Source organism: Leguminivora glycinivorella, chromosome Z, assembly GCF_023078275.1.
Source record: "Leguminivora glycinivorella isolate SPB_JAAS2020 chromosome Z, LegGlyc_1.1, whole genome shotgun sequence".
In the NCBI taxonomy this organism is placed as follows: domain Eukaryota; kingdom Metazoa; phylum Arthropoda; class Insecta; order Lepidoptera; family Tortricidae; genus Leguminivora; species Leguminivora glycinivorella.
In genome coordinates, this window is record NC_062998.1 from 29,951,741 (window position 1) to 29,979,350 (window position 27,610).

The following is a 27,610-nucleotide window of genomic DNA, read 5'->3' on the forward strand; positions in this document are numbered from 1 at the left end:
TGCCCGTATTTGTAAAATAAACAAGTTTCTGAACGAAAGCCACAGATTAGCTACGGGCTGAATTGTACAGTAATTGCCACCGCACTTGAGCTCGATTTAAAAAAATTTTAGCCTTCTCTGACATCTTTCTTTGTGCAATTTCTGTCAGGTCTCTAATGAAAAATCCCGTTATTTTGCTTTTGTAATTCATCTAACAAAGGCTTTTACTTGTTCTGACGGTTGACCGCGGTTAGTGGAACACGCGTTACAAACGCTGATCCATTCAGTGACATTGTGTAAAGATTTATTTTGGTATTTTAATTTATCGATTTTAGACTTCCTCTCAAAAGATAGTGTTTATTTATTAGTGAGTTCGAGTGATTCCTGCCCAAGCAACAATTTTTTGTGCCACAGTCCCATTCAAGGTATGTAAATGTAGTTCATAAAGAGTGGTTGTTAGTTATGAAACTGCAGAAGTTCGAAGTACTACTTGTACTTATTAGTTCTCTGATGGATACAGTTGCTAATGCACACTAACATTACCCTTCATCAAAGCGTAATTTTCCTGGTCCTAGATTGCCTAGCAAATACGTGGAATATCTATGACAGTCATATCATTAATTAATTGATCAGACATTAAGGTGTACTCCAAGCCAATTTTCAAAGTGCACTCATTCTAGAAACACTTATTGCCATGAAACATTAGGAGTATCACCTCATTCATATGGGTGATGATGATGAATGGATTCTGCAGAATTACCATAGGGAAATATATGGGAAAATACATAACAATGTATCATTAAATCTAATATTTGAAGAGTGACAGTCATTATCCATGACTTCCATGATTCAATTTTATATTGTTGATTTACACCACATATAACTTTTACAAATGTAAGGTTATGTAAGGTTTAGGATACTAATAATAAAGTTCTTGGGCTCATATAAAAATATGAGTCTATAATGTCCAAAAGAGTTTGAAAAACTATTAAATAGATTGTGCCTTATACTACTCCTATAAATAGGGTGTTTAGTGATTTCACAATGCTTTTTATCAATATTATGAGATTTATGCGGTATTTACTGTGATTTCTGCACTGTATTATAAATAAAATTAGCAGTAATTCACTAAATTTATTTTGATACAAATAACAGCATGAATCATATACTCTCTAGTTTTAAAATATAAAGGTTGTTATTACAACATAAAAATATAATCATTAATAATTAACACCTAAACTCATCATCATCCAAGACAGGAACAAATACCTGCGCTCATCACACTAAATGTCCTTACCGGGAATGACGTGATTAGTAGGTATGCCTCAAAACATGTACACAAGGTGTTTTGATATGGTTCTAATTGCCTGCAAGTAATCTCATTGTCTGAATTGAACCTACTGGCAGGTCTATCTAGCTTTTTACTACTATCTGCTTGGACTGGTACTTTATCTTGTTTGCCCTTTAATGTTACCAGTCCTAAGATACACTTATAGTCCTGCATATTGAACATATTTCTTATCATAGGCAGCAGTTAATCAACATAATTGGCATTTAATGATTGTAGTTATTTAAATAGAAGCAGTGTGTATACTTCTACCTGCTGTTATTCACTCAAATCATGAACCATACTGCATATAAACAGTAAAATGAATTAAAAGAAACTTATATATAAATATTTAAAGAAATACATATATTAAAGTCATTTCTTTTAACTTCATTGTGGATTACCATTATCTTGCATAATTTTTTTTGTCATATTTTACCTTCGTATAACAATGCTTGGCAGAATCCTCTTTTCGCAGAACTTTTTGCATAAATTTCTTGGCTTACTGTCATTTTGCAGAATTATTTAAAGCAGAGTAATACAATGGCATAACGGTAAATAGTATAATAGTCATATAATCGATTTATTGTTTTGTCGAAAATTGTGTCGCATTCTATTGACTTGGCATTCCATCATTTCGCACAGTTGTCTTAGGCAGAATAATACATTGGCATAATGTTGATGCGCAGAATAATGTCATTTATGTTTTATTTATTTTTTACATTAAAAAGGAGTTTCTGGTTTACTCACTGTCAACCTAACACGCTCCTCCTCGCTTCGCTCGTCGTCGCACCTATACCGACTCTGTGGCAAATTAGAATTCTGTGTCGTGTGAGTATTTTGTCTGGATAGGGATTCTAACCTAATCTACATTTCTGGGATTCTAACCTAATCTACATTTCTGGCAACATGTCAAAATAAATTCGGCGGATCGTCTATTCGGTGCAAAATAAAATTACATTCAGCAACATGAGTAGGTATTATGCGACATAAAATGCTGCAAAATTAAAGTCGACGATATTAACAGTATGCTATTACTAATTCGGTGAAATGTAATGTATATATATATACATTCTGCTATATTAAAATCGACAATATTATTATTCTACTATCCAGAATTCTGCCAAATGAATGATATGCTATATGGCAGTTATGCTATTTGTACAATTATGCAAAAGTATCATTCGGGTAAAAATGTTTCTGCTAAAGCTGCTATGCCAAATGTATTTCGGACAATCAATATTCTGCAAGATAAAGGGAACCCCTTTATTGTAAATAGTAAGAAAAATATTGAATGCATGAGACCATTGGCGAATGTAAAGTGTCAATGAATATTATGTTGGTCCACAGAGAGAGCCGTGTCTTGGGGGAGAAGCACCCCGGGCACTACGGTGGCCCCAGATACACCGGCACCAGCACCCCAGCCTCCGGGTATGTTATATTTTTACATTATGCCTTATTTCTTAATATCACGACGCAAAGGCGTATGTACATGTCTGGCACGTTATATTTATTAAACACTACCATGAAAGGGACAAAGCTTATAGGCTTATAAGCTGCATATGAGTACAAATAAGTCTAGAGATCAGAATTTGCACACTTGCAAGTGGCACAGTCTCATATCACATATCCAGAGAGGAAAATAAGAATACGATTATAACGGGTCCATTTTATTAGACTTATATTGACCGGGATATAGTTAGACCGTGATTACCTTTTTGATTTTTGTCGAGCTCCCGATATTTCGCCGCAGTTGCATGCATCATGATCACGGAAAACTCAAGCTCATGGAGCTCGACAAACAACGAAAAGGTAATCACGGTTTATATCCCGGACAATATAAGTTTAATAATTAATAAAACAGGTCTGTCGCAAAAATACTCATTCCAACCAAAACAGACCTAATAAAATATATTTGAGGATGATAATCGCTACAGTACTGATAATTAGGTATTTAGTTTGGTGTAGGTTGTAAAGCAATGCGAGTTAGTAGTAATAACTCGCGAGGTTACCGAGTAGAAGATGCTTTACGGTGTGGAATGTATATAATATGTCTATGTGCAAAGTGTACATACGCAGGGCAGGCAGGCGTATGTTTATGTACAGCCACGCTGCAATAACTAAGGGTATGTATGGCAAAGCCGCGCGGCGTCTTTTTTCATACAGTTGGCCCGACGCTACGCTCGCAAGACGGTAGATGTGGATGGGGCCTAAGGTGAAAGAACTAGTGCTCATCACGCTAATGCTCAGTTGATGACACCTTTCTGTCACATTTATTTATAATTTAAGATTGAAAGTGGTATCTACTGTGACACTGTCGAGCACTGTTACTTACTATCCACGGTATTTATAGCAAGGTATGTCATATTCTCATATTCATATCACTCATATCTATTAATAACTTTAATAGGTAGACCAGCAAATTACTATAAATTCGTTTGTACATATTGATTTTAGTACGACGATCTTCCTTATAGTTTCTACTATTCATGTATAACGTAATTTATTGCCAAATATAACAACAAATGTGCAATGTGTATTACAACATGTAGCCATCCGACTATTTAATTATTATTTGTCATGGAACAATGGTATTCCGGACCTTTGAGAGGCGTACATGGAGCCGAAGCCAACATGCTGTCTCTCTTTTGACACTAATGAAATATACGGGGTACACCGATTATTATATGTATTATTTTAGCGCAACGGTGGAACCTCGTTTTCTTAATCTGTTATAATCCAACATTCACGCTCCGTGATTGTTTAGCCTTTCAGGGTTCAAGGTAAATTGAACATTGCATAGAGTAAGTATCTAGTAACCAACTTAGCCAGGACCATAAATTGCACCACAATAACAGAGCGTAGATAATAGTATTAATAGTACGAATATTTCTTTATAAAGTAGACAGCGTAAGTAAGTGTATAACTGAAAATAATGGAAATACGCAGATACAATATAGTTCCAAATGTATTACTCGGATTGGCACTTAGGTACATACATCCTCATAATATTATAATAAGTATAAAGTTATTATTTTTTCTGTTTTGGGAGAGTTGAAAGAAAAGTAAGATCACGAACATAGCTTCTAATTTCGTGTCACTGAGCAAAAGGATCTTCAGCAACGCCACAGCGTCAAATGAACGTCTTGTGAACGTGATAACATAGTTCCTAGAATGTGATGTCAACGAGATATAAGCTGAGTTGAATAATTACGTGCTGTCGTAATGACGCGGTGATAAAAATATGACGATAAAAAATCCCGCGTACTAAAGATGGTGTCATTCTATATGTTGAGATTCGGACAACATGCTTATATTACATTAACGGCATAAATTTATATGCCATGTTTTTGTTATTGTATTGATCTTGTAAATAAAATTAACTTCTGTTAAATTAAGTTTCTGCTATGTAAAAGCTGGCCATGACGGCTATGATCAAAAGTTAAGACTTTTTAATGTGTAATAAAAAAAGTAATCAAGCTAACTCTGCAGGGATATAGATTTCACAGACTGAAGGGCAATTCCACGTAACTGTAATGTAAGTGACCACTTCATTGCATGTTTTTTTATTTATGATGCAAATTGAAGTCTTAATTTATCTCTAGATACCTACTTTTAATCCTTAGATATATTGATATTTAAATTAGCACCATGAATAAAAAAACATGCAAATAATTGGTCACTTACATTACTCGGTTACATGGAATTACCCTGAAAATGTTACTTTAAACGTCACCATTTCACACATCTGACGTTTATGATAATATTTCCACGTCGTTATGATGCTTGGAATGTTGTGTAGTTGACTTTATGTTTACTACATCTAGGTGAAAAATCAAATTAATACGGAATCGTTCAACCACAAACCTAATAAAAAGTAGTCTACAGTTGCGAATCGTTCAATTACAAACCTAACTAGTCTACAGTAGCAGAGTTGCGTTTAAATCATATTCGTGACCGGAACGCACGACGATTTGTCGTGTAAGTGGTCACAGGGGTGACGAGGCATGGAGCGCTGGTTGAGGCGTCTTTGTACTGTCACGGGCCGTTCAGTAGAGTACCTATGCGATGCTTTATACTATACCAACCCGATCCCTTTAGATTTGTGGACAGTACAGGTCTACAGGTTCATGGTTGTAAGCTCACACTCATATTCAAATGGAATACATATTTACATGTGTATTTTCTCAATAACTACAACGTAATAAAACAGTGATTAGTTATTGAGTTCAAAATATCCGAATGGCTACATAATCGCAGTGTTATTCTTTGATGTTGGTCGGTCACATTAGCAATAATTAGTATAGTATTGCTAACGATGCAGCAAGGTCGCAGCGTGACGCAATCTCGGCGTTCCTCCGCGGACCGCGGCGCGGTTGCGTCGTCACGGTGCCGGCTTCTTACGAGCGAGTACGAGCTCGTACGTGGTGCCACCTTATATCGGGTGATTGCTGCTATACAGAACAGAAAAACTAGATTCAAAGATTTCAAATTAGATTTAACACTTGTCAATGTTTCTTACAAAGAAGATTAAGGGCCCAGGGCCATGCGCTATAAAATCATAGACAGAAACGACTCCGAATGTTAACAGTACGACAACATTATGGTTCAGATCTCCCATTATTTCGGTAAACAACTTAGGGACATATAAATAAGACACGTAAAAGTTTACGAAAGAAATGTTTTGCACATCAATTCTGAAACTTGAATTGTTCAAGCAGTAAAATTACAATTTAGTTTAATTTAGGCTCAACTCAATTAAAAATCAATTATCGGATTTCGTGAGTACGTACCTATTGAGGGAATGATAAGATTGGCTCACCTTACCTAAGGTACAGCGGGGTAAATCTCGACTGGGTTCAAATATAACTGGTCCATTGTTTCCATGTTTTACAATGTTTGCATTATTAAATAGAGTGTCCACCGGCTATATGTGGTAGCCGTGTTCAGTGGATACATGTAGAACTCAACATCATAGTGTATTAATGGAAAAAATGGATTAGTTACAATTGCCCCCCAGTCGAGATTTGTCCCGCTGTACCTTATAAAGTTTTGTCAACATATCTAATACATTATGCATATTTTAAAATTGTGTGTATTTTATTAGAGTACCCAATAGGATATGAGAGTAAAATATAAATTATATAATTATATTGCAATCCAATGATATATTTTAAGTAAGGGGTTCAATTAGTTTCTTGTTATAAAATTCAGGAAAAATGTATCTGTACAGTATAAAATTAAATACAAATAATAGTCACTTTACCAAGATATTTCCCAGTGTCACGGGATTAGTTCGCACCATTCTATTACGAGTAGGTACTAATATTTTTTTTCTATTGCGCCTGTATGGAGTACCGCTTTTTATGATCAAACGATGAACCGGCTCATATTTATTCCGAGAGTACGGTTAATGTACCTAACTGACAAATTGCAAGGGGACGGGTTTCTAGGCAAGGCCTGAATCAGGGGAGACCCCAGTACTCCTAGTAACGATTCAGAGTCATGCATTTGCATTAAAATATGTACAACACATGAACCTACTAAAAATGTAGTGCGTTCCATAGTATTTTTCCGGAAACGTTCGTATTGGTCATGCTAGTTTAGACAGTGTCAGTACGTCTTGTACTGAGACTGACTGAAATAGCATGACACGTATCGACATCGTACGTTTCCGTAAAAATACGAAGGAAAATCTTTTCACACATCATCTGTAATACGGCTACCTAACGGCTACCTGTTCTTAAACAATGTATAATGTGAAATTGTTTTCGTTGCGGTAATAATTTACTAGTACATATACTGGCAACATTATGTTCTTGAAAAAAATTGGTGAATTGTAAACAATACATACTCGTAATTTACTAAAATTAATCCTTGGAATCAGAACATGATGATTAATATAAATAAGTAAATGAAATAAATGTGAATTACTCTTACAAACGATCTAACAACTAGATTTTTGAATCCGCAGAAAACTTTTTACGCAAGTTCAAGGCTCCAAGCCAACTCACAAAAAAAAAATACCAAATGATCACTCGACCAATTTTGTGTCGGCCAATTTTTACATTTACTAAATGATTATTTGTCGAAAAGTAAATCGGCGTATCAAATTTCTGCCTACCGACTCCGTTTACGAACGGATATTATGCGAAATGAGAATTTTCCAATCATTATTCGGCCTAAACAGACGTCGGCGAATCGTTGTTGTCGGCGTAACGAAAATCGGCGTATTTTATTTCGGAATATCAATCGGGCACCCTGTAATACATATGATTGGTTTGTGACATCCGCTATGCTACTTAGTATGAGGAGTAGAGGAAGCTAGTAAGAAACAAGTATTGGTGTTCCAGGGGTGCTGGATATGACGGCCACGGACAACATCCGCTTCAGCGGCCACACGCTCGACAAGGCCACCAAGGCCAAGGTCACCTTAGAAAATTTCTACACTAATCTCATAACTCAACACTATGAGAGGAAACAGAGGTAAATACTTTTATTCACTGAACTTGTCTCTGTTTATAAAAGATAATGGAGCATTCCATGGGCTGTCCGTGCCCCATACAAACGCAATTTATTTCGTGTGTTGCGATTTATTTTTTCAGCGTTTAAAGCAGGTCATTATTTTTCTGCACATTCTCTTAGAAAAATATCCTCTTTCACTTAGCGAATTAGCAGAAAATTTGTGTTTGTACGGGACCGGTAGACTATTTCATAGAATACTCCTAGTAACGTATAGTTCTTAATTTTTAATCTAAATATTATTTTAGGCTGGAAAAGCTGGAGGAATCACTCAAAGACGAAAACTTGACAGAGAGCCAAAAACAAGAGAAAAGACAGCAACATGCTCAAAAAGAAACCGAGTTTTTGAGGCTCAAAAGATCGAGGCTCGGCGTAGAGGATTTTGAACCGCTCAAAGTAAGTTAACTAAGTTGACTCTAAGAAAATAATGAGTTGACTGCAAGGCTCCTAACTGATAATCAGGGAGCGTACTTTTCGTGCCGATGACATCAATTTGACGTCACACTCCATATAGGGAGATCACAAATTGTTTTATTGTAAATAGTTAATCATTAGTCATTAATCATTTTAAGTTATGAATTTCTTTGCATGGTAATGAATGCAAGAAGGATGGTGTGCCTTACGTTAGAGAGGAATTCTCTTTTCTACGTATTTATTGGAATGTGTTGTTAACAATACTATTTAATTAAATTTATGTATAAAAACAAATGAAATAATTTTATTCACGTTTCACATTTCAAGTAGGTATTATTTATGCCACATGTAAATGGACTACCTGTATTTAAAGTAATTTGTACACGATTAAAATGATTGACGACTAATGATTAATAATTTACAATAAAACTATTTGGGATCACCCTATACGGAGCGTGACGTCAGATTAATGTCATCGGCATGAAAAGTACGCTCCCTGCTGATAACTCAATGCGTTGCCTATCAAAGTTGACAGCAGGCTTATGATATCTATGGCGCGAGCTAATAAAGCGCCCGATACTTACGATACAGAAGCTAAACATCTCCTCAGGTGCTAAACATTTGTTTATTTACAGGTGATCGGGCGAGGCGCGTTTGGCGAGGTCCGCCTTGTTCAAAAGAAAGATACCGGACATGTTTACGCTATGAAAATACTCAGGAAAGCTGATATGCTTGAAAAAGAACAAGTAAGAATACATACAAGTATACCATATCTAATTGTATTGAGAATTTTCGTGACATTTCATAAATGACATCAAATTTACTGTGACCTTGTAACTTGACAGGTGGCACACGTACGGGCTGAGCGTGACATCCTAGTAGAAGCGGACCACCAGTGGGTGGTGAAGATGTACTATAGTTTTCAAGACCCCATGAACTTATACCTCATCATGGAGTTCCTGCCCGGCGGAGACATGATGACCCTACTCATGAAAAAAGACACCCTTAGCGAAGAATGTGCCCAGTTTTATGTCGCTGAAACGGCTCTGGCGATCGACAGTATACATAAGCTTGGATTCATACATAGGTAAATCGCCTTTTGTGACTTAGAACAATTATTATATATTACGTCTTCTCTTGGTTCATAATTTGAATTGGAGACATTGTCAGGGTGCTATCGAGCAGATTTAGCTATGGAATGGATACGAAAATGTATTTCGTGGGCTCGTTTGAATCTAGAGGTAGTCATGGGATATATAGAATATGCTAACATTTTCAATCGACATGCATGCATTGAAACTTAATTTGGAAACTTGAAGTAACAGTTTTTCTTGTTATTCGCAGAGACATAAAGCCGGACAACCTACTGCTGGACGCGCGCGGGCATATCAAGCTCAGCGACTTCGGGCTGTGCACGGGCCTCAAGAAGAGCCACCGCACCGACTTCTACCGCGACCTCTCGCGCGCCACGCCCTCAGACTTCAGTAAGTATCATCCATCCATTCCGCTGCCACTTGAAACACGCATTGCTTTTAATAATAACGTATCTGTACCATTATCTCACGAGTAATTGTTATTGTCACTTACATTCCGTTTGTACAATTAGGTCAAAACTTTCATGAACATTGAATATTTTATGTTAAATAACTCATTGGTTTTATGCTCGCTATTACTTTAATGCTTTCATGTTACTTTTATTTTTACCATGTCGTTATCATTCATGAATAATTTAGTGGGTGCGTCACGTTAGACTTTTTTTCAGTTTCAACATCGTCGTCAGCGATGGACTCGAAGCGGCGCGCGGAGTCCTGGAAGCGCAACCGGCGGGCGCTGGCCTACTCCACGGTGGGCACGCCCGACTACATCGCGCCCGAGGTCTTCCTGCAGACCGGCTACGGCCCGCAGGCCGACTGGTGGAGCCTCGGCGTCATCATGTAAGTACACACACACACTACCCAACTTGTTGGCTTCTTATGCTCCAAATGCGAACTACTGTTTGTTACATGTAAGGATAAAAACTGTATAATTTAGAGGCAAACACTACAAAAACAAGAAGACAACGAATGAATGAAATGTAATGAAAATAAAAAGAAAGCTGCTCTGTAACTTCAGGTATACATCATCTACCTTGATCTTCCGCACCAACCTGCACCAACTTGATCTTTCAGTTTAGCCAATTGTTGACTGGTAGAGAATGCCACCTGGCATTAAGCCCGCCATTTGTAATTTTTTGTATTGTGCAATAATGTTTAAATAAATAAATTTATCAACCAGAAAACAAAACAATAAGCTCGCTTAGTCGTGTGATTTGTCTTTAAATATATGACTCATCGTAAAGGTAAAAATAAGTCATATCTGAGTAGCATGTCGGGCTGTATATTCTGCCTACAACTTGGAATGTCGCTAATATGGTCTGAAGTAGAGCGCTTAAAGCATGGCGAGTTTTAGGTAATTAGAGCTGTGTGCCCCAGCGACGTTTTGATTGATAGCCTGAAAAGACTTTGGTGACGTCTACATAATACGCAGTACATCAACAGAGAGTAAACACTGAAGATTAATTTAGCCTTATCATCCAACGTTCCTTGAAAAGTGAATTATAGTTGCCCGTATAAGGCGAGGCATTCTAGTCTCTCATAACATTTACATTTTTACTATGCGTGTAAAAATAATAAACACAATAATGATATTGTGTTCTAGCTCTGCTCGATGACATCACTAATTGGTGCCATTTGAAAATAATGTGCTTATAATAGTTAATTGTTTAGAAATTCTATTGACGACTTCATTGTTCTCGAATAACTCTGCATTGCGAATATACAGATGTATACAGAGGTATAAGTTTGCTACAGCATCAAAATGGGAACAAATAAATCACTATCAGAAGCCGTGAGTTCAAGTCTCACCCAAGGCAGACATTTTCCACTTATATTCAAATAAATCACTACACCTTATAACGAACACGCAGTTTAGATTGGTTTCAAAGGAAATTTTAAAATATCAAAATAATAGTACATTACGATACAAGTGCGTAAAAAAGGAAGTTCGAAACGAGTGGCGATAAATTAAAACACGACCGAAGGGAGTGTTTTAAATCGACACGATTTTCGCACGTGTATCGCACGACGTTTTTCAGTACAAGTGGCCCTCCGAAGTTTCGACCTGGCATATAATGAACCACTTCTCGCACTAGTGCGTAAAAAATACTCGGTCGAAACTTCGGAGGGCCATCTGTACTGAAAAACGTTGTACGATACACGTGGAAAAGAAAATTCGTAACTCGTGTCGATTTAAAACACTTCCTTCGGTCGTGTTTTAATTTATCGCCACTCGTTTCGAACTTCTATGTTTTCGCACTAGTATGGTAATGTACTATTTTCTACTCCCGTAGTGTTGTTATTAGTCATTTACAGTGTCGTGTATAGATCTTTAAAACCCTTCATAAAAGATGCCAGCCTCCGCCCGGCGCCCCGCGCACCCACGCATACTTTATAGCTCTTAAAGCATTGTTAGGAAGCCTTTAATGGATATAGCGGGGGCGCGGGGCGCCGGGGACTGGCGGCGGTGCGGGGGAGTGCGGGCGCCAGGGTGAGGCACAGAGGGGAGGCCGACAAGTCAAAATACAGGAAACAATGCGAATTTCACTAAAGTTATTCTAGAAAACTATTGAAAAGTAAGTGCATGGTCGTAGAAAAAGTATTGTATGCAACAGTGTTTAACTGAGTCAAAAAATACTCGTGGCGTCTTTATTAACAATTTTCGGCTTCGAATCAAATTGTTACTCACGCCACTCGTCTTTTTTGACCTCACTTAAACGCCAGTTGCATAAAATACTATTATGCAGTGCACGAAATAAAGCACCACATAATTAGAAGAAAAATGCGGACAGTGGTTATGTTTATGCATAATTTTTTTTTAATAAGAAGTCAAAGAGAAAGATATAAAGTACCTAAATGAATTGACGGTGACGTAACCGTAATTCCATATTAGCAAATCGTTTTGACAGTTCTTAAAAAGAAGCTGATTTGACTAGTAGGAAACTAACCTATTGTATTTTATGGGCACAGTATTGGTTTAAAAAAAAGTCAACCAATTTTATACGCATTTTAGTTCAGCGTTGAAATAGGAGCGATGTGTTTTAACTGTAATAGGCTGGCTACTTGCCTCCTAGTCAAATCAGCTTCTTTTTAAGAACTGTCAAAACGAATTTGAACGACTTGCTAATATGGAATTTATATGAGATTGAATTGAGTAACGTCACGGTTAACTCAGTTACTTTGTATATTTCTACCTGACTTATTAAATAGAAATTAGATTTAAAAATAACTTCTGTCCATGTTTTTCTTATAATTGTCTGAAGATTTATTTCGTGCGTGGTATAAAATATTTTATTTTAACTACAGTCAAGTTCCCTATTGTGTATGAATACATAATTATTTGTGCCGTTTGTATATCCGAGGTCTTTATAGAGAGTACGTCGTAGACGTCGCATCGGACCGATAGATGGCGCCATCGTTCGTTGTAAGTCGCTCCGGCGTCACACCGCCGCGATGTTGGTAGTCCCGTTTTTCCCCACCTGCAACCATTTATTTAAAAAGTGGCTTATAACGTTTCGGAATTATGAAATTTTTAAATTTCAATTTCATCCGTCAATTCTTTCTTCCCTTTTAATTTACGCTCGTTCGTCTTGAATAATGAGATATATTATGCCTCGCTAGCGATCATTGTTCGTCTTTCGGGGTTCTCACTATAGAAATGAACGAGCGGTGCTTTATGATTCTACCCACTTTTTTGTAAGAAAGTTCCATGCTGCAAAAATCGTTACCGTTAGTCAGTTTTCTTTTTAAACTATTCGCATTTCCGAGACTAAAGTAGGAAGTGTTATCCGCGTATTAAAAGTTTCGCGCGAGAATATAAGCGGTAACGTAGGTAAGTTGCTCCGCCGGGGACCACGTGCTCCGGGGACCACGTGCTTCGCGACCGCGGGCTGCGCGACCTGCGGGCTGCGGCGGCGGCGGCGGCGGCGGCGGGCGCGGTGGAGGAATACCGCGCTCCAAGGAGGTTTGAATTTCTCCGACGAATGGGTGAGCAGATTCATATTATTTTAGAAAGAACATGTTCGGTTTCCGATTCGGTGCGGAGGCCCCAAGCCACGTGTCGGCGCCGAAACTTACTGTAGCGCTGCGATAGCGCCGCTGACCGCGGCAGTGTTGTCCGCCGCGTCGGCGCCGCCGAGGTTGCGTAGAAGTTGCCTCCTCGTTAACGATGGCCATCTCTGCGGTGCCGCAGAACAACGTTGTGGCCGCCGCATAGGCGTCGCGTGCGACGCTGTAAGTATGTCTGCTGCTGCCCCGACGCGAGCGCCGTGCCGTTAGTGATCAGTCGTCAATACGCAGGCTACCAGCGCGGCTACCTTCTGCCCCCGCCACAACGCCGCGAGCCTGCTGAAGCTTTAACGTTTATTGCCAAACGTTAAATAGTTACTGTAATGATTCACTGTGGCGAACTTTAAAGAGTCTATGGGTAACCTTTACTGGAGATAAATTAAACTTTAAATGTCCGATATTAACTCTGTATTTAATCCGACTTTATATGATCAGAAGGTTACAATTATAAGTACACAAAACTATGTGAGGGCCAGGCGGTGCCGCGGTACGACTACTAGTTTGTGTGCGCGCTGTATGCCTCGCGCTCAGTGACTGTTAGCTAAAGCTCCAAAGTAATAAGTTCATATTTGCTGACTCTAATGCATGCGTCACCGCCGTGCCCCTACATCATTCCCCCCCTTTTCTTTTTTTCAAAAAGAAAAGAAGAAAAGAAAAGGTCCAAATTAATACAACATCATACAAAAAATAATCAAAGCTAACAATAGCCAAGTACTTGCTAACAATGTAACACAAACCTTACAGTGCTAAAGGTTCAAGGAACGCTTACCAAGCTAACGTTCATATGGTATTAAACAAGAGTTGCGAAATCATATCCGCTCTAGTTACATTACATTACACAAACACTGTTTCATTTATAATAACATACATCTAGTTCTGAGAACTTAAAACTTAATAACACAAGCTAAACATGTTTCTTCACATAATGACACTTATTGTTAATACACTTGTTGTGGGTTAGCAGGAACAGTATGGACTTTGATCGCTGTGGGTGGTATGTTCTCCACAGTTCTCTGTACCCACGATCTTGCACATTGCTTACATTTCGTTCTTACAATGTAACACATTGCCAAAAACAAAATTATTCCCAAAACGATGAGTCCAATTCCGACATAATTTAGTTTTGACTCCACTTGATTAGACAAATTTTCTACTTTTGCTATAGCTATAGCACTGTGAGAGTTACTATCGTCCTGCTTTCCTTGAGATAATCCCATTGTTACACAATCAAGATGTTCTGAGTTCTGACACTATGTGATACTCTAACGTCTAATACGTTTCGAGATGAATTTGGATTTAATACATGTATTTAAAAAAACATCTGTTTAAATATGCTACAACAATCATGAATCAGTATATTACTACTTATGACATATCACGTACCACCTTGATACGCATACTTAGCAATTAAACATCGTCACAGTACCTACGCGACCTGCCGTACATTAACTCTAAACTAAGTTGCGGAACTCTTATATAGAGCCCGACTTGAAACTGAAAAACTTTAGCAATAAGTAATTATGTTTGAATGTAGCCATCCACCCGGTGGAGTGACTAACGTCCTACTTTAGGGGATTTCCATCCCCAGGGTCCAGTCTCCATCCAGGAGATACTAAGTTAAAAGACAAATGTAGTGGACCCGGGTTTCCTGAATTTAGGAAAACCTGGATTAAGAAATGATCACTTGCGGGAAACCCTCCGCGCAAGTAACTTTACTCCTCAGCTCTCGACATAGATATTCTTAAAGTCATTGTACTCCCATATATTGACTGTGGTACTACTTGTATTGTATGTGACAACTATTCATCAAGCAAAAATCTAACTGGCCTATTTATAACTCGCCCGCTCCGCGTGGTACGAGTCACAGGTGTCGGCGTTTGTTGCACTAAAGGCTGTTTAGGCTCATTTGTGCTAAAACTTGTATTACTATTACCTGTCTTTTCAGAGGAACTTTCTACTTCTGGCTGTTCATTTAACAAAAATGCTGGTTTTAACCTATCTATGGATATCTCTACTTGTCTGTTAGGTAACTGAATTTTATAAGTCTTAGGCCTTCTATTCAATACTAAATATGGTCCGTCATAATTAGGAGTAAGCGGTTTACGTACCATATCATTTCTTACAAAAACATGAGAACATGACTCTAACTCTTTATGTACAAATAATTTTCTCGAATCGCTATCCGCTCGTGACGCGGGACGTAGACTCTCGACTACCGATCTAAGTCTTTCTACATATGAAAATGGGTCGTCGGAACTTTTTTGTGATTGAACGTAAAAATCACCCGGTAATCTCAATACATGACCGTATAGCATCTCAGCTGCACTTACCTCATTGTCTGACCTGCACGCTTGCGGAGTCCTAGTAGAACCGTTGGAAGCTCGCCCGTCCAGGATGCGTTGTCTGCTAACCTGGCTGTTAGAGCACTTTTAGCTACCCGATGCCAACGTTCGACGATCCCGTTGCTCTGAGGGTGATAAGGCGTTGTACGTACCTTCTGAACGCCTAGAAATTTCATCAAACCCCTAAATAGATCGCTTTCAAATTGTCTACCTTGATCCGTTGTAATTAAACTTGGACAACCGAATCTACAAATCCAATTTTCATAAATAACTTTAGATTAGATACTGTTTCCGCTGTCATGTCAACAATTGGTATGGCTTCCGGCCATCTAGTGCGACGATCTATCATAGTAACTATGTACCTAAAACCTTGAGCTGTCGTGGGTAAAGGTCCCACGATGTCCACATGAATATGCTTAAACCTTTCCGCGTCCTGAAATTTACCTAACTTCGATATCGTGTGCCTATTTACCTTTGCCCTTTGGCACTGTACGCACGCCCTTGCCTACATCTTTATTCATGCCTGGCCAAAAATATCTTTGGGCTACCATCTTACGCGTGGTCCTAATCCCAGGATGACTAACATTATGTACTGACTCGAACGCTATCTTCCTGAATTGTTCTGGTAAATACGGTCGAGCCACGTCACCTGATATTTCACAATATAACCTTACGTTTGAATTTGGCATGCCTAACAATTTATACTTTGTTCTATCTGTTGTAAACAGGTCCGCGAACTGCTTATCTGCTTCCTGTGCTTGCGCAATTTCTTCGAAATCGCTTGCTACAGGGCACGCTATTGTTTCTACACGTGATAGCGCGTCAGCAACTATATTCTGAGAGCCGCTAATGTGTTCTATTTCGCTCGTAAATTCGCTTATAAACATTAGCTGTCTCGCTCGCCTAGGTGTTTCTTTCGCTGAGCCTACTTTTGTTAACGCTACCGTGAGGGGCTTATGGTCCGTATACACTATCAACCTCCGGCCTTCTACCATGTTTCTAAAATGTACTATAGCCATGTATATTGCAGTCAATTCCCTATCATATGTACTGTACTTTTTCTGAGCCTCTGAAAATGCTTTTGAGAAATACCCAAGGGGTCTCCAAACGTTATTCGTGCGTTGCTGTAGCACGCCACCTGCACAAGTTCCAGACGCGTCGGTCATAAGAGCTAGTGGAACGTCCGGTACCGGAAATGACAATGTAACGGCGCTTTTAAGGCTTTCCTTACACTGCTCGAACGCGGTCTCTGCCTCGGCGTCCCACTCAATTTTCGTCTGATCTTTTTTCTTCGAGTTGTGCAAAAACTTATTTAAATGATTCTGTATCTCCGCGGCTTTACCTAGATGTGCTCTATAAAAGTTAACCATTCCTAAGAAACGCCTAAGTTGCTCAACGGTCTCGGGTCTCGGATAGTTAATAATAGCCTTTACTTTGTCGTCGCGTGGTCGTAATCCGTTTTCTGAAACTGTATAACCTAAAAAATCTACCTGCGATAATCCAAACTGACATTTACTCAAATTAATCGTTAAACCGACTCTTTCGAAACGCTCAAAAATTTTTGCAAGATGTTCCCTATGCACACTATCGTTCTCTGAAGCTACTATTATATCATCTATGTAACAAAATAATGAAGACTTTGCGCCTAGGTTATCAGTGATCGCCTCGATGTCCTGTAATTCAGCGTTCATGAAACGCTGAAACGTTTGTGCTGCGTTACGTAATCCAAAACATAACCTTGGGAACTCAAATAATCCGAAAGGCGTAATTATTGCCGTTTTCTCGATGTCTTCAGGTGCGACTTCTATGGCATGATATGCTCGATTGATATCTAAAGTGGAAAATAGTGACTTACCCGATAATCCGTACGTGAAGTCTTGTAACCTGGGAATCGGGTACCTGTCCGGCTTCGTGACAGCGTTCAGCCTCCTATAGTCTCCGCACGGTCTGATCTGCCCGTCCTTCTTCGGAACTATGTGTAGAGGGCTGGCCCAAGGACTCTTACTCGGCCTGCAAATACCTAAAGCTTGCATGTTACGAAATTCCTGCTTTGCCTGCTCATATCTATCTCGCGGTAACGGCCTAGCTCGCGCATATACCGGAGGACCTGATGTCTCTATGTAGTGCTTTACACTGTGTTTAGCAGGTTCTTTAAACGATACGGGGTTTGCTACGTCCATGTAACGCATCAAGATGTCACGGTATGGGTTATCATCCCGAATACATTTTATGGACACATGTTCACAATGCTCAATAGACCCTACGCATCTAAAGTTTGTCACTTTATCAACTAATATTCTACTGTCCAAATCTAGAGTCCTTAAGAAATCTGCACCGATGATGGCTCGAGTCACGTCACACAATATAAATGTCCACCGAAACGCTCTTCGCAGTCCTAAATTGAGCTCTAGCGACACTGTACCGAAAGTTTTAATTTCCGTGTTATTAGCTGCGTACAATTTTAAACCACACTCGCGACGCACTGTGGCACTGAATCTACTAGCTGGTACGATGGATACGTCTGCTCCGGTGTCTACGAGAAAATTAATACCACTATTGAAGTCTAAAACACACAAGCGGTGGCTTTCCGATCTCGGCTCCACGCACCCCCCAGCCGCTCCAGGGTGCACCGCGTCTAGTTTCCCTGCGGTGGCTGCCAGTTGAACGCGGTCGGCGGCTCCGCGCCTGCCGACTGCTGCTGCCAGGTATATGCTGTCGGCGGCGCTACGCCTGCCGACGGCTGCTGCCTGCCCCAGGCACACGGCTGGGTACAGCTCCGTGCATTTTCCCGGAACTTGAAGTGGTATCTACACAACCAATTCGGATTCCTGTTCGTGCCGCGCGACCTTGAACGCGACCGGTTCCTGTTCCGACGGAAATCTCTCGTCGAAGACCTTGACCTGAGTTCGTTCACTTCAGTCCTAAGTTGCCTTATTTCCAAAGCCATATCTCGGAACCCACTTATCAGGTCAGCATTTATCGCCGTGGTCAACTGGCTCTCCGGGGTTGCTACAGCTGCTATCACCCCCGAGCCCATGGACTCCTGCACCTTGTCGGCCATCGCTGCCAGATCCTCCAACTTTGCGCTCTCTGGTACCATTGCGAGGAGCGCTCTCGATGCTGTCGGGAGTCTCTGCAACCATAACCTCCGGACAGTCTCTTCTCCGACGTTAGCGTCTCTGGCCGCTTCAGCCATTCTTCTGTAAAGCTGCGACGGCTTCTGTTCCCCTAAGTCCATTTCTTTCACTAGTTTGTTGAACTGCCGGTCGGCGCTTTCCTGAAACGCCTTGATGAGCCTAGCTTTCAGGGTGTCGTAATTCCTTTCCGTATTATCTAATATGTCTCCTATCGTGGTCAGCTCTTCTCGGCCTAATTTGCCCACTACCAGGTCGAACTTTGCCTCTTTGGACATCTTCTGGAGACCCACGATCGCCTCGAACTGGTTGAACCATTGCTTAGGCATATCTTTCCAGAAAGGATATATCCTAGCTGACACTGTAATCGCGGCTAGTTCACTCTCCATGGTCGCTGTTTTCTGTTCAGTTGTCCCTGTAGTCTGCTGTTCTAACCTCTCGGCGCTGGATGCTGGACGCTCTAGCGGTACCTGTACCTGCACGGTCGCTGGCACTGGCACGCCCGCTAGAACTGGCACGCCCACTGGTCTGGATCCTTGATCGCTCATTTACGCACTTGTCACTGCACGGAATGTCACTTTCATTCACAAAAGTCCTCACAACTTCGCAGCCCGCCTGGCTCCTCTGACTTAAATGATGTTCACCACACCGGTTTAAAGATCACGTCGGGGTCACCACTTTAACGTTTATTGCCAAACGTTAAATAGTTACTGTAATGATTCACTGTGGCGAACTTTAAAGAGTCTATGGGTAACCTTTACTGGAGATAAATTAAACTTTAAATGTCCGATATTAACTCTGTATTTAATCCGACTTTATATGATCAGAAGGTTACAATTATAAGTACACAAAACTATGTGAGGGCCAGGCGGTGCCGCGGTACGACTACTAGTTTGTGTGCGCGCTGTATGCCTCGCGCTCAGTGACTGACTGACTGTTAGCTAAAGCTCCAAAGTAATAAGTTCATATTTGCTGACTCTAATGCATGCGTCACCGCCGTGCCCCTACAAGCTGTCCACCAATATCGCTGGCCGCCACGCTTATGCTGGCGCCTCGATGGTGATGCAGAGCGTTCGTCTGCCGTGACAACGCCGCGATCCTGCTGAAGCTGTCCACCAGTATCGCTGGCCGCCACGCTTATGCTGGCGCCTCGATGGTGATGCAGAGCGTGCGTCTGCCTTGACAACGCCGCGATCCTGCTGAAGCTGTCCACCAATATCGCTGGCCGCCACGCTTATGCTGGCGCCTCGATGGTGATGCAGAGCGTTCGTCTGCCGTGACAACGCCGCGATCCTGCTGACTGTCCACCAGTATCGCTGGCCGCCACGCTTATGCTGGCGCCTCGATGGTGATGCAGAGCGTGCGTCTGCCTTGACAACGCCGCGAGCCTGCTGAAGCTGTCCACCAATATCGCTGGCCGCCACGCTTATGCTGGCGCCTCGATGGTGATACAGAGCGTTCGTCTGCCGTGACAACGCCGCGATCCTGCTGACTGTCCACCTGCTGTAGCTGTCCACCAGTATCGCTGGCCGCCACGCTTATGCTGGCGCCTCGATGGTGATGCAGCGAGCTCATCTGCCGTGACTACGCCGCGATCCTGCTGAAGCTGTCCACCAGTATTGCTGGCCGCCACGCTTATGCTGGCGCCTCGATGGTGATGTAGAGCGTTCATATGCCGTGACAACGACGCGACCCTGCCGAAGCTGTCCACCAATATTGCTGGCCGCCACGCTTATGCTGGCGCCTCAGTGGTGATGCGGAGCGTAATACTGTTAACCGCTGCACAGGCGTCGCAATCCTTCTGCTGCGTCTGCCGTGACAACGCCGCAAGCTACTTGAAGTTTTCCACCGGTGTCGTCGGCCGACACGCTGATGCTGGCGCCTTGATGTCGCCTCGATCGCACGAGGTAAGATTGCAGACGCGGCGACCTTCATCGCGCCACCGAGCGCAATACTGCGGCTGCCGCGAAGGCGTCGCTAATTTTCCTGCCGCGTTTGCCGTGACGACGCCGCGAACTCTGTCGATGCTGTTCACCGATGTAGCTGACTGCCACGCTGGCGCCGGTGCCTCCCGCGCTGACGGCGGCGACCTCGAGAGGGCCACCGAGCACGATACTGCGTGACGCGACAGGGCATCGAGACGCCTTTCGAGCTAACGACGGCCGTCTCAATCTCACCGCCGAACATAACAGCGTCTGCTGCAGTGACAAGCTGATAAGATTGCTGATGTGGGCCCTTGGTGCTGCTAGCCACCACGCTGATAACGCCCGTCGCGCCTAAGATGTCACGCTCACCGCGAACACTGTCTTCCGCTACAATGGTGCCACGACCACGACTATCCAGGCTCCGTCTGCTACGGTATCGTTGCAGACTCTGTTGCTGACCAGGCTGATACTTCCCTCCAATGTGACGCCGGGCGCCGCTATCAGCTGACATCCCGTACACTATGGTATCCACTCTTCTCTTTCCAGTTCCCGTGAAGTACGACAGTATTTACACTCTATTTTGACCAAGGACTCCTCCGTCGCCGAAGTGAGAACAGATAAATTCTAAAGATGCTACGTCCTAACGTGGTTTGGACACCCATAGTTGAACGAGGTAAGACGTCAATAACCGGACGAGGAGCCGCACTGCTGCGAGGGTGTCCTGACGATGTTCGCGAGCTATCTAATCGGAGAGGCGCCTCGCGAGACGACCCTGTGATTCCTGTACATCGCTCATTGTGTAGGTCAAAGACATCTTAAAGGTTTGCGCAATTAAAAAAAAAAAAAAAAAAAAAAAAAAAATTGTGGCGCCCCCTGTCCATTCGAGAGATTAACTTATTCGCCGAGCCTCTAATAAACAAATTGGGAAAAATAAACCCGCTTCGCCTTAGTGAACTTGAGATTCCAGCTCAAAGCGAAAGGGGCCAGGAACTCAGGAGGACTTCAGTAGTTATCATCTGGCTCGACTATACTGAATTAATATAGTGTTTGATTCGATCGTAGAACCTGATTTCATCAATTTCACAACTTTCGTGGTCTACAGAGGAAGGTTGCACCGCTGCTGTTTCCAGCATTACCTCGTACAGCTGCCGATAGCTGTAGGCCAATCGCCCCTGTTTTGCTTGCACCTGCAGCCCGATAAGACCTTCAATAATCGGAACATTGTACGAAGTAAAGCTCTTCCGATGGAAAATAATCTTCAACAGGTGGTGGCGCTGGCGACTGAAGTGACATGCAGCCGGATTAAGGTTCGCATAGCACTATATGCTATGCACAGTTCGGTTGTATGTTATGTTATGCTGTACGATGGCAGGACTACATCTCTTCTGTTACGAGTAACTACGACAGTAACTGCTGACTCCAACAGACTGTCGTACGAGGTCAGTATGCACCCCCTGGGAGCCAAGTAAGTGACCTTCGGTGACCTCGCCTTCTTCTGCTTCGCCCGTCATCGTACCTCTTCGTCTGCGAGAGCCCTGCATTACGCCGTACAACGGTACGTATTAAGCCTCCGCCACACATAAAGCGCATTCCGCTTCGCTAACGTTACGCCACAGACCAACCCCTATAGACATCTATTACAAGACGACTCGCTGTGGCCAGCCTTCCTAGTATTTGCACTGATATAAGCGCGGGCGCTCGCCGTGCCCGATCAGTATCGACCAAGTAACAGACCCGAAAGCAGCGCGTGTTTTTCGCACAAAAAAATTGGAAAAGGGTATTTTGATGCCTTAAAGATGTCCACCTGTAGTGTGAAATGGTGTGGAAAGGTAACAAGAAGCTCAAATTTAAAAACAGACGGCATTACATTCCACAAATAAGTCATATTTATAATTTATTCAGAGCCGGCATAGGTCAACTTACATTGGCCACTTACGCGTCAGTAGAGGGACAGTCATACTTCTGTCCCTTTTCATCTGGCGCGACTGCCCGCCGTCCTTGAAACGGCCAATCACAGCGCGCTTAACACATTCCCCGCCCGCTCCTCGCACCCCAAACACTGGTGACTCGTATCGCGAACCAAATATACAAGACTGCCACTCTATAGGAGATTCTCTGTGCGTTACGCTATCAGCGCGCTGAATGCGCGTGCATTCCGCTCGCGTCCCGCGCGCGTTGCGCTTGCAATCAGCGCTCGTTAGTTCCCGCTAGCGCCCACTGGGCGCAACGCCAGCGTTTGTGCGGTGCACCGCCATTATTACGCTCCGCCTACGCTCTTAAAGCGCGTATGTGTGGCGGTGTTTTAATTCACCCCTTGACCTGCTACCACGACGTGTTCAGCAACCACCAGCGATGCGACACGGACGTCTCCACCTCTCAGTCTACTCTGTCGACCTTCATTGCACGAAGTAGAAATCCGTCGCATCGGGTTTTGGATTAGGTAATGGATTACCCTAAGAGTCAATGACTGACTTGAAGAAATCGACTGATACCTCCGTCCAGTGTAGTAGCAATCGACAGCGCTCGTACTTTTCATCTTCTAGGCTAGTTTTACCGAGCGATCGGTATCCTCAAATGCCCTCACTAAAAAGAGTTCAGAGTTCAGGAGTCTCGCTTGCAACCGCGCTCGCTTGACGCGAAATAGTCTGATCGAAAATACCAGTATTGTAACAAATAGCCCTTGGGCGCCTGAGTGATGACCTTTTTCTGTGTTTGATATGGACGTAAGACGTTGGACTTTAAATAGTCATATCAAAGCTAATATTGATTTAGATAATTTTTACGAAGGGTTGACAAAAGCAGTATCAATTACGTTACCCTGCTACAGTACAAATAGTTACACTACTTTTACAGTTAATTTCCACACTTTGTGTCTGAAATTGGGTTTATAACCTGATAAAATAACGTGTCTGTTAATAATAATAGTGTATCTAAGGTTTTTGTATCTTGTTCAAGTCAGCCTCGCCTACATCTTTTTTGGTTTTGATCTGCGATGTATAATAATGTCATTTCTCTAACTATTCGCTGACTAAAGCTAAACGTCATCACGAAAATCTCTTTAGGCGTTTCTGGCACCGAGATATTCGCGGATCGAAGGCTATTTCGACTGATACATCTGTCAAATCGGTTCAACAACTGATTCACTTATTCTTCTATGCTATGCCAATAGGGCTACCAAAGGCTTGCGCGCCAGCTGACTCGCCACCAGGAGATAATAAACAGGTCTCTATAAAGACCTCGGATATACAAACGGCACAAATAATATAAAAATTTTACCTTCCAATAAAATTCTTATTATTTTGCCTGGTATATCCGAGGTCTGAGTGATGCCTTCCTGGTAGGCTTAATATACCGTCGGCACTTCTCCTCAACAATGTGGGTGGCTGGTGGCGGGTCGGGGCGCGGGGGGGGGGGCCTTGTGTTGCAGGTGGGGAAAAACGGGACTACCAACATCGCGGCGGTGTGACGCCGGAGCGACTTACAACGAACGTTGGCGCCATCTATCGGTCCGATGCGACGTCTACGACGTACTCTCTATAAAGACCTCGGATATACCAGGCAAAATAATAAGAATTTTATTGGAAGGTAAAATTTTTATATTATGTGAGTTTGAACAATAGGTTCTTGTATGAAATTATGGAAATAGATTGTGTATTGTCATATTTGCTACCTGACCATGCTTATATACAGCATTTTTGACACAAAAGCCCCGCACGGTTCAAGCTAGTAGTTAGAAAGGAAGGTGTGCGAGTTCCTGTGCGAATGTTCATCTATTAACGTTTACGTGTAACGCGTCCTTTATGTACATTTCTCGAGCGAGCTAATAGTCAATACCAATCTTTACGTGTAGTTTATGAAATTTATCGCATCAAATACGAGTCGTTTTACTTCAAACTCGGATAAATTCAGGTGTCATATCTGCCTATGCCTATCAGATTTAACGATTTTGTTATTAGGAAAAGTAATAGCGGAGATGTTTCCTAAGAAAATCGAATGGATTCATCCGAGTTAGAAGTTAAATATATGTAAATAATGGTGCGTATGTATGTTTCATAAGTTTATGTTTGTTAAGGGGCTTTATTATGATTATATTTAGTATTGTTTTAATGCTAAAACTAATAAAGCATAGTAATTTTCTGTGCGTTATAATAGCGAGCATAGACGCAGATGGTATTCCGCCTGTCCAATTTTAGATTAAAATTGTACTAGCTTCTCACAATTTGTTAAAAGGAAAAGTTAGAAGCAATGCACATTTAATGGAATACATACCACCCTAAGTGCGTTTTCACATTATCCGGACCGATATCGGATGTCGGAAGGATTTCAAAGGCAAAAATCAAAGATGCCCGCTTAAATGTATGGGATATCGGTCCTGCATCCGATATCGGATCGGATAATGTGTAAACGCACTTAGGGTCGGTTGCATCAAACCGTCTGTCACTGTTGAAGCGTGCGCAAATTTTATTTCTATAGAAAGTGTCATCTCTGTCGAGTGATGTCGATCAGTCTGTCAACCGTTGTTGTTTTCTAATACAAATAATGTATTAAGTAAAACATATTGTGAAGTGGTTGCTCTTGTTGGTGCATTATCGGTGTGTGGTGTGTGTTGCAGGTACGAGATGCTGATCGGGTACCCGCCGTTCTGCTCGGAGTCGCCGCAGGACACGTACCGCAAGGTGATGTCGTGGCGCGAGTCGCTCACCTTCCCGCCCGAGATACCCATCAGCGAGGAGGCTAGGGAGACCATACTGCGCTTCTGCTCCGAACCTGACCGCAGGTGCGTTTTCGTTCGACGTTTTACTGTACATATGGCCAGTTACATTTTTGTCATAAATTGCGTAATGAGCTCAAGTGCGGCAATATAACGGCATAAGTAATAAATAGCTCTTGAATCTTAACATAAGCTAATTAACTTTGAAACATTGTGTACTGAAACGTTTCGACTGACAAGCATGAAGTTTGAATATACATATAAGTTATCGTAAACTTTGATATATGATGCACGAAAGATAAATGTAAAGCTGTGGGAGTCAGTAACTCCCTTTGGCTATTGGACTAAGAGCCCAGAGCCGCCAGATCTTTCTCATTTTCTCAAGCATGAAACTTTGGTATAAAGTAGAATTCGTAGCGACGTTTAAATTCTGCATAATACCAAGTTCGGCCCGTCGGCCATTTTTTTGCTATTAAGTGTTTTCTAAAAAACACCAACTTTCCTTAAATTCTCAAGGCTTATATAAACAATTTTCTGTTTCCTACTCTTTAACATTTATATGGCTCAATCAAGTAATTTTTTTCTTGTATGGGTCTTTCAATTGAAACGATTTTATGAATGCGTCCTGACGTGTGTTGTAGGCTGGGTTCCGGGCGCGGCATCGAGGACGTGAAGTCGGTGCCGTTCTTCCGCGGCGTGGACTGGAGCCACGTGCGCGAGCGCCCCGCCGCCATCTCCGTCGAGGTGCGCTCCATCGACGACACCTCCAACTTCGACGACTTCCCCGACGTCAAGCTCGAGATACGTACGTATTATTCACGAACTACTTTAAATCATACCGGTTAGTGAAAATCCCGAGCCTTCATATTGGATTATGTTTGTTACAGCGGCAGCGCCAATCACGCAAGACGGTGAGGTGGCGTACAAAGACTGGGTATTCATCAACTACACGTTCAAGCGGTTCGAGGGGCTCACCCAGCGCGGCACGCCCACCAAGAAGTGAGCCCACACCCTCGCACGGAGGGCCCTCCTCGCCACTCGTAACACTGACGTCTTAATAGCCCTCGCTGTCCTGGATATGCCCATAACTAGAGTGCTCTCTTTTTTAGTCTGTAACTCTTCTTATTTTCACACACATATCGACTATTTATTTACATACAACGACCTGTTAGCTATCGATTCACAAGAGCAAATAAAATGAAGTTGACACATTTTCACATCTCTTTACAATATGGATATGTTGCTGTTCCGAACCGAAATATGTATTGTAACTGAACCCTAGAGGAGAAAGCGTTTCCATTGTATATCTTTGATGTCCGATGGCAATATATAGTTATTATGAAAGTCGTAGAACTGAAGTTGCAATAAAAAACTTCTATTATCCGGCAAATGGGTCTAGTGACTCTAATGTAAAGTGCATAGATATTCGCCACATTTCTTCTGGCGTCATTTATTGTACGATTCCAGGGTCTTTCCCATCCGGTGTTTCCTAACTGTTTAATTTGTACATTATCTTTTTGACCGAGTATTAGCGACGATCTATGTTTCAGCTTCGTAAAAATGCTTTCGTATGTCAGGATTATTTAATAGGTATTTTGCCAATGCTGTTTGTTTTTCATTGATCAAAAGAGTAGGTACCGAAAGTAGAACAGTATAATATTTATTTCGTTTTACCTTTTCACCGCCATTGACACTATAAATAAATATGAATACAAAACGTTGCGTGTCTCTCACGCTACTTCTTGATACATACACAGGTTATTTACCTGCAATTTTCGACATGGCGTTGATGACATCTATTAACGTGGTGGTTAAAGGGTTAAAGCTATCCTCACGAAGACACTACACTACACTTACAGAGCCACTGGCTTGTTCACAACCGTGTGGCTAGGTCTCGTTGTTGCTCGACAGGCAGTTAAGGAGGAATATCTCAGCAATATAGTATTCGGTCACTTCAGGGCACATGCAAAATTTTGTAAAATTTGTCCAGTATTTAAACCATGAAACTCAGATATGCAGATTTACTTGTGGATGGCGTTTGTCACTTTTGACATAGATTTATGGATGTAGTTTAACAATGGCACAAGTATTTTT

General features: G+C 41.9%; 1 protein-coding gene across 2 annotated transcripts; it reads left to right on the top strand.

Annotated features, from left to right (window-relative positions):
• Nucleotides 1-81: 81 nt before the first annotated feature.
• On the top strand, nucleotides 82-27,543 carry LOC125241091 (serine/threonine-protein kinase tricornered). Of its 2 annotated transcripts, none has more exons than XM_048149406.1 (11): nucleotides 82-404; nucleotides 2,657-2,737; nucleotides 7,660-7,792; nucleotides 8,077-8,224; nucleotides 8,878-8,988; nucleotides 9,088-9,329; nucleotides 9,587-9,726; nucleotides 9,993-10,176; nucleotides 25,418-25,582; nucleotides 26,158-26,321; nucleotides 26,404-27,543. In XM_048149406.1, the coding sequence occupies exons 3-11, from the start codon at nucleotides 7,671-7,673 to the stop codon at nucleotides 26,517-26,519; spliced, it is 1,392 nt and encodes a 463-aa protein (XP_048005363.1). In that variant the 5' UTR covers nucleotides 82-404; nucleotides 2,657-2,737; nucleotides 7,660-7,670; the 3' UTR covers nucleotides 26,520-27,543. The 2 variants fall into 2 exon arrangements, with proteins under 2 accessions (XP_048005363.1, XP_048005364.1); XM_048149407.1 differs by having other exon boundaries at nucleotides 10,005-10,176.
• The last annotated feature ends 67 nt before the right edge of the window (nucleotides 27,544-27,610 follow it).